Below are 15,503 nucleotides of genomic sequence, written 5' to 3'. Positions count from 1 at the left end.
ATTTAAATTTAAAATATCTTTGATATTTTTAGATACAGTCAAATATAACATGATGGTGAATGAGGATAAAAGAAGACTGGGAATTTTTTGTTTTGTTTTGTTTGACAAATTTTTTATTTTAAAAGACTATGTTTTTCCAACATTTATTTGTATTTGTTGGTACAACTTCTCCAGCTGTAGAAAACAGCCGGTCACATGGTACAGATGATGCTGGAGTGCAAAGAAATTGTAAGGAAAGGTGGAAGAGTTTTGATAGATGGTCATTTGGTTGTTCCAGTATCTCAGAGGATCCTGGAATCTGGCAGTATTGCCTTCCAGCAGCCAGGTATCTCTGCACCTCCTGGACGTCATCAAATGTGACTCTTTTCCAGATAGCATGCAATGGTAATTCAATGTTGAATTATACTCAGAATGGTTGATTTTTGGTTGAGGTTGACAACTGACGGTGGATCAACCATCAAACAATCATCCAATTCTAGCCAATTAACCAATGTTGAAGAGATGTCATTGAATCAATGTTGTTTTGTGGTTGAAATCTACTGAATAAAACGCCTATGTCTGATCAACATCTGATCAATGTTGAATCAGTGTATGCTGTTTTGTCACACCCATTTTAATCTTCTCCTCCTCCTCTTCTGAGCTCTGGGTGAGAGCATTTTATTATTGAATGGGGGGGTAATAACATTTTAAAATAAGTACTTGCATGAGTGGGATGTCCCAACCTCACAGCCACTTGCTGTTGGCTTGTTTGCAAAAGATGTTAATTCAATGTTGAATTATGATCACAAAGGTTGAATTTATGGTTAAGGTTGGTGACAGATGGTGGATAAACCATCCAATTCTAGCCCATTAACTAATGATGAAAATATGTCATTGAACCAATTTTGTTTTGTTGTTGAAATCTAAGAAATGCCAACATCTAATCCAGTGTTTTTCAGCACTGGTCCTCCAGTGCTGAAAGTTTTCCCCACAAGTTTTATGTATCCCCCTAATTCAGCACATATGATTTTAATTGGTGGCTGACTAACAGGGTTTGTCAGCCAAACACTAACTGTATTTGGATATAATACAGAATATATCCATGCAGTTATCTGCACAGAATTATGCTTTAGTTTTGAATGTCAATAAATGAATACATAGTCTTTAAATGCTCAGACATGCACATTGAAAACAATGTTAAGCTCTCTTACACATTATTATTTCTCTGGCCTGGAGTACATTTTTTGTCAACAGTGTAAAGTCTATTTAATTCTATTTTTATATATTTATGTTTATGGGAATTTGCTGTAATTCATCTACTGCTGCACAGAAGTTTCCCAATAGTTTCTCCAGTGTTGGATGACGTTTCTTTGTTATATTTCATGTTATTTTGTGTGAGCCCATTTACTGTTATATTCTGTCATTTTGAGATTGTTAAACAATAAATGATTTTTGTATTAAACTTTTGTATTAAATGACATTTGGATGGTCATTTTTCCTAACCATCCAAATTAGAGCAGTGGTTCTGGAAATAAAACAACATAAAAGGTTGTAATTATATTGAAAACTGCAATATGGAAAACTAACACCTTTTGTTTCACATCTTGTATTTTTTCTCATGTAAAATCTAAAAATTAATGTTCATGTTCAATATATAAATTATTCCGTTTGTAAAGACTAAACTGGAAGTGAAATTGCAGTTCTTACTTTGTTCAGTCACCACAAAGTTGCGCTATATCCTAACCAGTAAATTTCTTGTTGCATTAATGATGTGCAAACAAAAGACAGCATGAAGAGGATTAAATTAAAAAAACTTTAAATAAAAACCTACAATAGAAACAATAAAGCATCTTTATTTTGATATAGAAAACTTTAAACATGTAACTTTGTGTGTTGGAATGTGACAAACATGCAATAAAACATATTCACTGTCAGAGCGCTACATAATGATGCTGTTCAACATTCCACCTGAAAAACTGTACAGTCAGTGCTGTACTGTCACGTACAAATCAATAAATGCAAACGTGTTCAGCTTATTCATTCAAACCTGAAAACACCCAAAATAAAAGTAATAAAACAAACAAAAAAAGACTTTGCTACATTATTGTGAGATTGATGCTCTGGGCTCCAGAAAGTCTCTGGATGATCTTCGTCCTGGTGCTGCACTCGGCTCTGCTACCTCTTCAGTCCTCTCTGGGCCTGTTTCAGCAGCGAGTCAAAGTCCAAATCTTCAAACCGACTCCTGGGGGGCGGCGGCTCTGCCTCTCTGTTAGCGTCTGAACAACAAGGTCAATTCAGGTTAAATTCATTTAAAATTACCATTTGATCCCAAATGTACAAAAGATGTTTGTTTTGCCTTTTAAGCTGCAGTATGTAACTTAAAAAAGTGTATATGTATTTTCACATATTTGTTGAAATTGTCAGCATGTTGTGAAGCAGTCAGAACGAGGCGGAGGGTCTTGGAGATGTCAATCAGGCTTGTGCATGTGCTGCTCACCGATCCCCTATTTTCTCTGCTACAGCCACTGATAACAGTGGATAAACAGTTTTCCTGTAATGCTAAGTTGTCCCTCCTTTAACACATTGAGTAGAGTGTACATGAGGTTGATAGACAGCACTAAGACCCTCCCCCTGGCTCCGATTGGTTCTGAGTGGAGCATTTCTTCAGACGGTAATAGCAGCTCAGGTGGAGGAGCTCGATTTCTTCAGATTATCTGTCTCATACTACACTGTCACAACATAACGTTTTAACGAAAATGTAAAAAAATATATATATATTTTTAAAATTACATATCCCAGCTTTAATGCTGGGAATTAAGCTAAAAGAAATGACAGTGAGGGTTTTTTTCCAGAAGGAAACATTTCTCACCCAGATCAGCGTAGACAGAATTACAAAACTGCCTCCGACCACCGAAGCAGAGGTCAAAGGGCAGCTCATTGGGTTGTCTCAGCTTCCCGCCGTTATCGATGGCTGCGAACGCGTCCTCTGTGTTGTAGAACGTCACGAAGCCGTAGTGGTCGCTGTGGGGACCAACAACGGTTTCACATTAATGTGGTTCAACGGGTGAAAGAAACGAGGCAGAGTGACTCTGAGAACCGACCTGCCGTCTCTGAAGTGAAGCGACACGCACTCGACCTCTCCGAACTGAGAGAAGCGCTCCCTCAGCTCGTCATGAGTCATCGTTCTGCGGATCCGGCCGACGTACACCACCCTGCGCTCGTCCTGGGTCACACAAGTTAACATACATTCAGCCCGCTGCACAAAAACATAACGGTATGATATGGAAGAAAATGTACCCACTATGGCTTTGAGTTTCTGAATCCTCATCTCCCGCTCTCTGCTGCGCCGCCTGGACTCCCTGCTGCTGCAGCGAGAACAAAACAAAACTTCAAACATGAAGCCCACTGTGATTGTTAACATACATTTAGAACGACATAAAGGTTTTCAACCACACACTGTTTAACACCTCACTTCAAAGCAGCCATGCTTCCTTGAACCTATTAAAATAGGAGATCACTAAAATAAAACTTGGAGAATTTTTTACATCAAGTCTGCCTGCACTGAGGACGACCCAAGACTTTTACACATTACTGTGTGACGAGGACTCATCAAAAAAAGTAACTCACGCAGACACATCCCTCCAGCGCCTGTGGTATATTTGAGGAGAAGACGATCGGGATCTGGACCGAGACCAGGACCTGGATTTGGACCTTGATCGGGCCGCGCAGTGACGCTGAGGAGGCGAGGCGCAGGAGGAAGGGGAAGACGAGCAGGAGCTGCTCTCTGAACACCGGCGCCGGATCCTGTGAGGAGCAACAACGTGAGGTCAGAGAAGGTGGCAGTGCTTACACCTGAGGACGACGAGAGACGAGGAGCACCTGGGTCGTTTTGGCGAGCAGGAGCAGGACGAGGAGGTGGAGCCGGAGTCTGAGCGAGGAGATCTTACCCGGTACCTCCTCCTGCTCCGTCCTCTCCCAGGAGGAGTGGGTGGAGGCGTAGGGAGGCCGCACAGCGCCGCCCTGCTGTCGTCTCGGCCGCCCCTGTCTGCAGCCTTTCTGGGTGAAAACCGCAGAGCCTCGTCTGTACTCGTGTCCGTCTCCGAACCCGTCCTGGTTTGAGCCGATCGAGGGTTCCCTGAAACGTGATCTGCCGTCCGCTCCGGTTCTGTGGCGGCTTCAGCCGGCTGCTGGGCTTGTGGAGGACATCGCTCAGCAGAACCGCAGTAATCATGATCGCAGCACAAGTACGCGTAGATCTGAGCCGAACTGTGAGCCGCAGGCGGCTCTGATTGGCTCGGCCGAACCTTCCTGGTCGGAAGCGGGCGCGGTTCGATGATCTGAACGAGCTTCAGAGACAGACTTCTGCATCTAGTGGGCGGGTTCCTCTGGGTGCTCAGGACGACCTCGGTGTGCAGAGCCTCAGGGACGTCCAACAACCGGACGTCTTTCAGACCGTCTTCAGGGCTCGGTGGTCCCAGCGGCCCCACAGGGGGCTTCAGTGGTGATGCAGAGGTCAGCTCTGGTCCTGCAGGCTCAGGTCTGTCCAGGCCCACCTGACACTTCGTTTCGATGGACAAGGACGAAGCAGCAGGAACTGGTTTGGGCCCGTTGCTACAAATGCCGTCGTCTATAGCTGAAAGGAAAAAAAAAACAAAAAAAAAAAAAGAAAAATGAAAAAATGAGAAGATGGTTTAACACTAACAAAGCAAACAGAAATACTCAAATTCTTGAAGAATCTTGAAGAATTTGAGTTACCACAACATTTCCCTTTGGGATCAATAAAGTATTTTTTTTATTGCATTTTAACATAAAACACAAGACAACATTTAATGGAAAACACTATAAACACTAAATAGAGAGTTATAATGCTGTACAATTAATCTAATTGGTTTGAGCATCTAACTGGTAAGGATTTATAGCAGGATTGAGTTATAAAAACAATGTCAGTAGCTCTGTGAGAAGCAGCCATGAGTCCAAATGAGTTGCTCTGAGGGAGCAACAGAGATCAACAGCTCAGGTGGAAGAGTCTCCTGGCAGAAAAACACTCGGTGACTCTCTTACAGGAAAAGGCCATAGAAGTCACGTTTACATTTGACATAAGAGTTAAAATCTTAAGGAAAAGCAAAAGCTTGTTACCTTTTAAACCAGTAAGTATTTCAGTACGCTGGGACTTCGCCACACAGGAGATCAAAACTGTCACATTTCTGGCAACAGAAGTCAGCCAATGGAAAAAACGAACGACATCCAGCCAACTAAAATGAATGTCCTCCAGCCTACTGGCGATTATTTTTCACTAACCTATGATAAGCGGGGGAAAAAAACTAGCTAGCTAGCAAGCAGGGGTATATTAGCAGCTAGTTAGCGGTAGCCTGCCTGAAGTCTCAGGACACAATGGAGACGTCTGCCCACTACTCAAACAGAAAAGTCTCAAGAAAAAAAACTACATACAATATACAAGATTAAATAGTCCTGCCACAACAAAATTTAAGATCCGTGATTAACATATTTAAGGACAACTTCCATTTGTAAATAAATTGAAGACATTTTAAAGCCGTAACACTGTAACTACATTCTCAGCCCACCTTGTGTTTCCTCAAACTGCTCCAGCAGGCTGGTCAAGTCAGCAGCTTCAATACCTGGAAGAACAAACCGAGACGAAAGGATTTATTTTGTCCTGTTCTTGAAAACATCATTACATTTAGTTTAAGATGAAATTTCCCTTGATTAGCTTCAGAGAAGCTGTCAGTGAGGAAAACTGTTCCCTTGTGAGAAGTCTATAAAATAAAATCTTTTGTTTAAATTAAATCAATCCAGAAACTCGACCTACTCTTGTTTTCTCTGTCTCAGATGAAGCGACCCGTCCTCAAGAGGCTTTACCTGATTGATCAGCAGCACTGTTCTCTCTGCAGTCGTTCTGAGGCGGTTCTGGTTCCGTAGTGTCTGTAAACTCCTCCTGTGGCATCATGTGACCCTCTGTGGGAGGCCGATGGAGGCGTGGTGCGATGGCAGTAAACCCAACGTCTGGACTCGACGGCCGCTCTGCTCGGCCCAGATCCTGAGGAGATTCAGGGTCAACACGTGGCGGCATCTCGGTCAGCTTGGTACTGAGCTTTGGTTCTGAAGATCTCTCATAAAGTGCTGGGGATTCATTCTGGATCTGCTGTGGATGCTTGTTGCTGTGCAGTCTAACGAGGACTGGGTTTGGAGGGTCGCTACTGACGAGCTTTGGCTTCTTCGCTGGACTTCTCCTGTTGTCTGGTTTCCTGCCGCTGGGTGTGGCTGAGTGGTCAGACTGTGGGTTGGCAGAGGAGGTTCTGGGTTCAGGTTTTGAGCTCTTTAGCCTCTTGTGATGTAGATGGTTGTGAAGTTTAGCCTCCTTTAACTTAACATGTTGGGTGAAAGTGCTGAACTCAGCTGCTGTGTTTGGTCTACGCAGGGGCAGGATGGGGGGCAGCTCTTTGGGCAGCTCAGACACAGAAGGCCACCCGGTGTTGTAGTTCCTATGTTCCTCCACCGGGGGTCGTCTATTCAGCCGGAGCTGCCTGTACTCTTGCAGGCTCAGTGGTTTGGTTCTTGTCTCGCCTTTCTTCTTCTCTTGTTCTCCGTTGTTTCCTTCTGGGGGCTGGTCCGAAGGTTGAAGTGCTGAACCCGATGGCTCTTCGAGCGTTTCCCTGCTTTTCTCCTCAATTTCTTCCTCCTCCGATTCATCAAACGACGCCACGTGAACGGGACCAAAGCTCACACTCTTCTTTTCTCTGGAGGTCTTTCCATTTAGCAGTACACTCTTCAGGAGTGGGCCATCCCCTCTATTTCCACCCTCTTCCTCCTCCTCTGTCTGTTTTGAAGGTGCCTCATCTTCAGACACGACGTTTATCTCTTCGTCGCTGTCTTCGGAGGGCCGTTCGTACCGCAACACCTCTTCCTGAGAAAACAGGGACTTGTTTTTCCTCGGATCGTCCTCCTTCTCCACATGCAGCTTCAAGCAATAGGAGTGCATGAGTTTCACCAAACTGACGAGGGACGTTGAGGTGAAAACCTCCACTTCCGCCTTCGCCCTCCTGTTTTTGGAAGAGAACAGCCTCTGGTTTTGTTTCTTTAACATCTGGGAGCGACCGGTCCTCTCTACTTTCTGCTCTCCGTCTGAACGGGTTCTCGAGGTTTCGTTTGGTGGCTTGGGTCTCGGTCGAAGTCTGAAAGAAGGCGAGGGTTCCTGAAGAGCAGGAAGACAGAGGTTGAGGGTCAGAAATAGTTTCTCGGACAAGAAAAAAAAAAGATTATAGAGAAACAACACCCCATCAACAGCAGAATGTCAAAGAAATGTGCATTTATGCCAGCTTTTTTAGTCTGCTTTCATCAAAGTCTGATCCATTTGCCTAGAAAGTCTGGTTCGTTTGGGGAGGTAAGAACGCGCAATCAAACTCTGATGCAGACCAAATAAGGGAGCTATGGTCCGCCTCAAAACCTAGGTATTGGTTTGTTTGAAGTGAACTCTGGTGCATTTTAAAAGTCCAGCTAACCCAAGACTGCTCCAAAAGCAGGAAGTGAACTACGGTGCATGGCATTCTGGGTAAATATGAATAAAAAAAAAAATAAAAAAAAAACATTTTTATGATGTAAAGCACTTTGAACTGCCTTGGTGCTGAAATGTGCTAAACGGGCAAAGAAAGGAAACGAGCGTGTCCAGCACTAGAGAGAGGAACGGATGGTGGCCTTTTACCAAAGACAAAACAGAAATCATACAACTGGTAAAATCTGACAGCACTCCTTTTTGTTTACATTCTGTGAAGAAGGAGGTTGGACTTATGTCTTCTTTGGAGGTTTTAGTGTCTTTTCCTTCAGTGATTCTTAGTGCAGCGCCACCACAGGCGAGGGCGTGAACAAGTTTTTCAAATAGTTTGGATAATTTGACACAATGCAGTGTGAAAGTCAACCGGACCAGCTGAAAATGTTACAATTGTTGCAATCTTGGTCCCCAATCAGAGTCTACCAGACAATCAGATATGAAACACGTCCTTAGACACAGAATTGCTTGTCTAAAAATGGCGGGTTTCCAGGGACAGATTTAGCTTTTCAGCTGAGAGGGTGTTTTGATATTTTCCTCTCAACTTCCTATTTTACATCAGCCCTTTCCTGAGTGAATTTCCACAGTGGAACATTGATGTTTCTGCATGTTACATCTACAGACGATAAGCATCTGCTTCCTCCTGCTGCAGGAATGTCGACTTCAGTCTTGTTCGGCTGATTTGTGACATAAACTTCATCATGCCGTCACAGCAGTAACCCTTTATCACCTACATAAAGTCACTACAAAGTCCACGGGAAGATGCCAGTGTAAAAACTTTAAAGTCTCTGCACTCTGCTCCGGTCCGGATTGAAATCTCGTGTTCCACAGCAAGAAATGTGCAACCTTGTGAAACTGAACTATGATCACTTCAAAGTCTGTTAAAATTTCCAGAGCACTTATGACTGTTTTTTTTTTTTTTTTGTTGCCTCGGGACGATTACGTTGAGAAACAATTTACTTTAAATGGGTTGCTAAAAATAACTTTGAGAAGAAACTTATAATTTAACACACTTCAATAATTCATTGAAGCCGTTTGTTGTGTCAATGTTTCACCTCAGATAAAGAAATGTCGATATTAGTTATTAAAAGCCCAAACTGAATATGACATCGATGCCCATGGTTACTCCAGCTGTCATTCAGCTTCTCCCCACCTGAAGGCGCGGCTCGTCTGTGCGCTGCTGCGCTCGGTGCAGCAGCTCAGTGTTTGGCAGGACGTCAAAGGGTGAGAAGATCCCATTGTCGTCATCGTCCTGCCCCACTCGGTCCAGCATCTCAGTCAGGGCGCACAGCAGGCTCTCATTTGCTTCCTCTGCACCGTTATGACTCTGAAAGAAAAAAAACAACATTTACCCGTCTAGTCATGTTGGTGTGATGGGGAGAACAACTTGGTAGGATAATAAACATCAAGGATCGTGAGTGCAGATTCTGCATGCCGACGTAAAGTTTCACCTCATGAAAAATGGCAGAAACATCTGAGCCAATTGTAATATTACTATAAGATAATAACACATTACTTGTTTTGCTGATTGCCTGCTGTCCATCATTAAAAAGATCCATAAAAATAAGTTATGAAGGAAAGACATTCTGGGTTACATTATTGACATGGATCTCTTCAGACATGGCAAACTTTTATGAATTACTTTAATTCCTTGAGGAAAATTACATCAGACTACATAAGTATTGTCATTTCTTTTTGTTTGTTTTGTCCCATCCTTATTTGGGTAGGGATTAGTTATAAGCTGTTTCAAATGGATTGCTTGAATTGGACTGACTTGCATATTTATTTATTTTTTTATACCATTTGTATCTGTTGAACCATATGTCAAACTGCAGGTCAAAATTAATAAATAAAGATGAAAAGAAGAAATTAAAACAGCAAAAAATGGAAATTGTAAAAAAAAAATAAAATAAAATAAAAAAGAATTTCACTGAAAATTCACAAAATTAGCAGCGGGTCAAATACTTTCAACAAGCTTCAACACTGACCTCTGGTGAAGCAGCTGAGTCTTCAAAGATGGCTAAAATGGAGTGGTCCACATCTTGACTTCTGCTCAGGACCAGCTGGAGGCACAGGAAGGGAAGAAGGGCTCCACAATTACACAGCCAGCAGACAACACACTCCTTTCCTTCAGGTGTTGAGGGAAGCCCTAACAGTAAAAACTGCCTCTTCTCAGGAAGTTTTAAGACAAAACTTCCTGATGTGGCTACATTTTCAGGGTGTTTTTCACCTGTAGTCAGAAATTTGTGTTGCAGTAAACAGTTACTTACTGAAAGCTTCTGTTCAATAGACTATTTTCTAAGAAATACATTCATAATGATAGAGAGGACCCCCTAATGAAGCAGAGGAGGAGGAGGAGGAGTCAGCTGTAAATGAAGGAGCTCAGTAGTACTGCAATTACACAAATACAAGATAATAGGCATTTCTGGACACTGTTTAAATTTGTAAATAAACATAGGAAGAGTTTATTTCCCTTTGTAGTAGAAAAATCTGCACATTCTTTTTGTGGCGTTTGTGAACCGTCAGTACGACTATCGACCGGAAAGACATTTAAAACCACACCGACTGCTCCAGAGAAGAGTTCAGCCTGTCCTCAGGAACATCCTGTCCTCCTGACGTACAAACGTGTCTCCCACTTTTAATACTCACTCAGTCAAAAACACAAAGGTGCCATGGGGCCAAATAAATGTCGGCAGAGTTAAATAAACTACTATTTGGGTGTTAAAGCCAGGTTACCTGATCCACTTTAGCCATCTTCCTGAGCTCTACCTCAGTAGTACTACAGCCACGTGTCGCTATGCGCGCATGTGGCCTCGCGAACCGGCGGAAACCGCCTCACGACAGCGACAAAAAACGCCCTTGTGCCACTAATTTGATGCCGGGTTATGTGCGGCGGGGGAACAGGTACCTCATTAAGGGTGTTGCGGGACGGAAATTCGCTGTTGCCGGTAGTTAAATCGCTCTCTTCGCCCCTCTTCCGCGCCGCCATGTTGCTCCGCCACATGGTCCGCTGGCAGGCCGGACGGAGAGACACGAGGTCCCCACTGGCGGGAAGCGAGCAGCCAGAGCTGATCTCAGATCAGGTTGTAACCACCGCGTTCATTGTGAAGAGCGAGGCGGCGTGTCGGAGTCTGACTCTGGGTCAGCTGTTCGGCTTCTTCCGCACTGCTTCGGTTTTATCTGCTAAAGTTGAAACACATTTCCCCCCACCTACACAAGACGAAAGACCGAACATCTGATCATTAAAGAGGTCATTAAAAACAACCAAAAGTCATCAAAGTCAGGGGTGAATGTATTTAAGAGTTTTATAAAAAAAAAAAAAAAAGAAAGAAAGAAATACAAGAAAGACATGATAGCATTGTTTTGCCTGTTTTTTGATACAAATTGCGACCTCTGGTGTCAAAATCGTCATGACAATTCTTTTAACACTACATTTGATCATTCAATTTTAATTTTATCTTAATACATGACGCATTATTTATATTTTTTGCCCTGTTTTAGCATTTTTTTTCTTGTGTTTTAAACGGGGCCTTATTCAAATGTTCATTATTTATTGTCTACAAAAGGGCAAGTATTTCAAGTACACAAGAATTTACACACTTAGAGTAAAGACAATGAACTCCACCATCCTGTTCAATGGATAAATGGATTAATTGAAGGAATAATACAATGAAACATGCCAAGTATACAGCTCACACAAAAAGGGACAAAGAACATTACCAGTTACACTTCATACATATAAAATGTTATAATCCTTTCAGAAATCTTGCAAGAAAAATGTAAATGAAAATCAAAGATAATTTAGTTCCAAAGTTTATCTGGAGGGAAAGCTTAGATACTGACCCCGTATGTGTCAACTATCATGTACATACAATGTCTACACGGTTAAAAGACGGGTCTTTATTTTTCAGGATTAACCACCTGCGATAATCAAAAATGTTTATAAACCTAATTCGGACATGTCTTTTGTAAAAATACTATGTATTCTAGAAAGCTTTTTATTATTATTATTTTTTATTTCCCCTATGTTATGTTTTAAGTGTTTACACATTGATAGCAAAGTCAAATTCCTTGTTTGTGAGCTCAAATCTGACCAAAACAGATTCTGACGAGTTGCTCAGGTTCTGCTTTAGGTTTCTTTTCATATTAACAGGATTAGTTTGTTTTCGAAAGAACATTTCTTCTGAATCGGTGGTACAGCTCAGCTGCTTAGTTGAATGGGAATTGAAGTGAATTGAATAGAAAATCGCAACAAACTTGTGAAACAGCTTGCTGTTCACTTTCACCACTAGATGGCGGCATTGCACAACAATGTTGCATGTTTTCCGTTGACCACACAAGTTGTACATAACTTTATATCACGAAACCGTGATTGATACGTCCCTCCTGACGCTACACAGCTCCACCTGATGAAGGTCAGTTTTTAAATCAAACGCATGTTCACACCGTTTGTGTCAGCTGGTGATTTTTTTTTTCCTGCCTCAGCTGGGAGCTGTGATTGTGTCCAACCTGTTGTCTTCTTGAGCATACTCTGAAGAGCTGACCTTTTTTGCTAAGAGCCATGGTGGGGTCAATGGCTGCATTAGACTAGCAGGGAAGAAAATATGAGCCACAGGCTCATATTTCAAGAGGTCAAAAGGTGCCTTTTTATTTTGAGCCGCTGCGTTTTGAGGTGTTTCGAGCATTCCCACTCCATGATATGTTAGTCTGTGTGAGTTTTCTTCCCACATCAGTCTTCATCCCACAAACCACCTCCTGTCTTTTGGCGCACATTACTGTCTGAAACAGGGCCAAAACATCCTTCAGCGGGTGAGGTGCTGTGGTGTGTTCAGGAGTGAGCATCTGAGTGTGTACATAAACCTGGGGGTGGTGTGTATACGTGTATGTGTGTGTGTGTGTGTGTGTGGGGGGGGGGATCAGTGTAAGTAGGTTACCTTACTGCAGCATCCAGCACTCAACCACCATGTCAGTACATGGCCCCCTGCATGCACAAAATGCATTTAACTGACTCTGCAGTCACTGTCCCATTTTTCCACTGTGTTTTTTTTTTCCACAGGAAATGTAAAAATTCACCCACTCAGTGCCATTAGGCTCCAGAAAGCAGAGTGCCATCTTGGTCTGTGGTGAGGGAGGAGGAGGAGGAGGAAGCTTAAAACAAAGCTAAATCATTCCTCTCCTTTCTCCTGTGTGGCTCATCCCTTTTTCTCCCTCTTGACCCGTGGAAGGACTCCTACGGCNAGCAGAGTGCCATAGGAGGAGGAGGAGGAGGAGGAGGAGGAGAAGGAAGCTTAAAACAAAGCTAAATCATTCCTCTCCTTTCTCCTGTGTGGCTCATCCCTTTTTCTCCCTCTTGACCCGTGGAAGGACTCCTACGGCGCTCTTTTGGCACGTCTGAATTTTTTAAGAACCCTTGAGCTCCGAGGGGTGAGGTTTATGTTTTCATCTCCCAGTCTCACTCACACTTGGCTGCATTTGTGAGTTTTTTTGTGTGTTTTTTTTTTTCCCTTTTCTCCGTGCCTTCTAGTCATCTTGGCTGCTCAGTCATGCAATGTTTTGTGCGTGCACTTATGTGACCTTTCTAATATTGTGGGAGCCATGTGTTTAATAAAAAAATAAAAAAGGCAAAAGCACTCTGATCTTTAACTCCACACCAGGGGAAATAAACCCACAACTCGTGGGGCTTATACTACTTCAAGTCATCTAAGTGAGCTGCCTTAGTGGATGTTTGATTTTTCTTTACTTCAAGTGGCCTGTCTGCTTCTTCTGTGGCAAAGAGGAGGAATATCCTCCCAGAAGGCTGAGAGGACAGCTGTTAGCGAGAAGTGACAGCCTGAGAGCGAACAAGAGGGACGTTTTGTCATGTTACAACCACAAACATCGTCTTGATTTAATGGGATGCGTCAACTTGATATGTAACAGAGAAGGGGAAGGAAAATGAATCATAGTTTTAAAACATTTGAAGCATTTTTGTGCACAAAAATCTGAAAAGTGTAGCATAAATATGTTTTGATTGATTTATTTACTCTGGGGTTTTTTTTTTATTGGCCTGTTGCAATTTTCAAATTTTAAATGCCACATTTTCATCAGCTGTCAGCAAAAAATCATCACGATTGAGACAAATAAAGGTATTAAAACATCAGACTTGGTCTAATTAGTAAATGATGTGTTTCACTTGGTGATGGAGTTACCCAAATAAATTCAATTTTCAATAACATTCTAATTTAATAAAGGGGTCTATAGATCTGTACTTTGACTGGGCCATGTTAGCACATGAATATGTGACAGATCATAAGAAATTTTTATTATTGGTAATATTAAACTCGAAAGTTATACAAAAACAAATATGCTGAACTCACGAAAGAAGTCAAAGAAACAAAATTTAAAAAAGAAACCCAACAAGTCATGAACTTAACACACCAACTGACAGAGTAAATAAATGCAACAATCACTAACTAAAAGAAAACAAAACGGTACCGTTAAGTTTGTTAACAAACAAAAACAACTAACGAAGGAAGTCAAAACCAGAGAATTCCCGCTCTCCAGTGGGAGTTGGTGGTGCAGGACCATTAACCCTTCATGTGCTTAGATGTGCTGAGTTCTGGTCACCATCTCTTTTCTGTAAACTCCGGGGTCAGGGGTCGCCAGGGGATGCAGAGCAGAGAGAAAATCAGTCGAGACCAGAGCCGAGAGAGCTGAAATGGTAGGAGGCAGTGACTTACAGGTGTGCAGACGCTCCTGCACACACGCGCTGAGCCACTCAGTGTGGTAACAGAAACCGACATCAATAATGTAGCTGAGAGAAACAGGATGCAGATTCAGCCTGAACACAGGAGTTAACAGACCAGCCGTGAAGAGCCCGTCAGTCTGGGTTCTGCCCTCAGGCCGGATGCACGCCTGAGCATTTCTTAAGCTAATTAGCCAAACAGAAACACTTGGGCTAAAAAAACTTGCTAGAAAAAAAAAACAGCAAAAAATTTTAGTGCCAAATTGAAAACCGTTTTCTAAAACTGACAAATAAAAATTATTTACATAATATAGGTAATTGCATAAATATTCACCACACCTGTTTAGAGACTGTCTACAACAGCTGCTGCCCAGGCTCTTCATCTGTCAAAGGCAATGAGAAAAACACTGTTGAAGAAAACTCATCAATGCTGCACTAGAGTTTGCCCAAAGGCATCTGGGAGGCGGCGTTGGTAGAGAAGAAAGTCTTTTTGACCATCAGACAAGGCGCTGTGTTTGGCAGACAACAAACACTCGGAGGTCTTCTTGGATCACTTTGCTGCTGTATGTTTTCAAGTAGAAGCTGGAAGTTCATGTTTCTTTTGATCATGAACAGGCTTTGATTTCCTGCTAACAAGTTGTCTTGTACTTGGAAGAAGCGTAGCAGCCACAAACTGTGAAGTTCATTTTATAAAATGTTCAGTTAGTTTCTACAAGACCCCACAAAAAAACAACAACAAAAAAAAAAACACGTACAAAATTTCAACTTTATCTCATAAGTCCACTGAATACGTCACCGAAAGACTTGACTCTCCAAGTGCATAGATGAAACTGATGCATTATTGTGTGACCTCCTGTAAGAGTTGTTGAGGTAATTTTGGCAGGACTGTCACCATTGGGAAAGTTCAACACTGTCCCATGTTTTCTCCGTTTATGGATTAAGCATCTCGGTGTGGTTCGCTGGGGTCACGAACCCTGATAGACTGACAGATGTCAATCTGACAGTACATTTCTCTTGGTTGGGGCTTTTCAAGATGCTTCACGTTATCAGACAGGTACAAGTAACAAGTGGGGACGGGGGAGGAAAATGTTAAAATAGCTCTCTCAAGTTTTTTCTACCTATCATGACCACATATCCAAGGCCAGAAGATCTACTTCATATTGACTAAAGCAACATCCACCGCAGCTCTAAGACAGAAAACTGCTGACTACAGTCATTTATTATACGCCTTAATGGTCG

General features: G+C 42.4%; 1 protein-coding gene across 4 annotated transcripts; it reads right to left on the bottom strand.

Moving 5' to 3' along the window:
• Positions 1-1,831: 1,831 nt before the first annotated feature.
• Positions 1,832-10,705, bottom strand: LOC103150494 (peroxisome proliferator-activated receptor gamma coactivator-related protein 1). 4 transcript variants are annotated; one of them, XM_007570142.2, is made up of 11 exons: positions 10,449-10,705; positions 9,529-9,603; positions 8,694-8,867; positions 5,857-7,189; positions 5,562-5,615; positions 3,859-4,612; positions 3,607-3,783; positions 3,281-3,344; positions 3,081-3,202; positions 2,849-3,000; positions 1,832-2,255 (listed from the first exon to the last, which is right to left on the bottom strand). In XM_007570142.2, exons 1-11 carry the CDS (start codon positions 10,542-10,544, stop codon positions 2,155-2,157), a joined length of 3,102 nt encoding a protein of 1,033 aa, XP_007570204.1. In that variant the 5' UTR covers positions 10,545-10,705; the 3' UTR covers positions 1,832-2,154. The 4 variants fall into 4 exon arrangements, with proteins under 4 accessions (XP_007570204.1, XP_007570205.1, XP_016536291.1 ...); XM_007570143.2 differs by having other exon boundaries at positions 3,281-3,341; XM_016680805.1 differs by having other exon boundaries at positions 3,859-4,606.
• Positions 10,706-15,503: the final 4,798 nt, after the last annotated feature.

The sequence above is a fragment of the Poecilia formosa genome, unplaced genomic scaffold (assembly GCF_000485575.1).
Source record: "Poecilia formosa unplaced genomic scaffold, Poecilia_formosa-5.1.2 Scaffold256, whole genome shotgun sequence".
NCBI classification, from domain to species: domain Eukaryota; kingdom Metazoa; phylum Chordata; class Actinopteri; order Cyprinodontiformes; family Poeciliidae; genus Poecilia; species Poecilia formosa.
The sequence above is the reverse complement of the archived record's forward strand: the minus strand, read 5'-3'. Positions and strand labels throughout refer to the sequence as shown.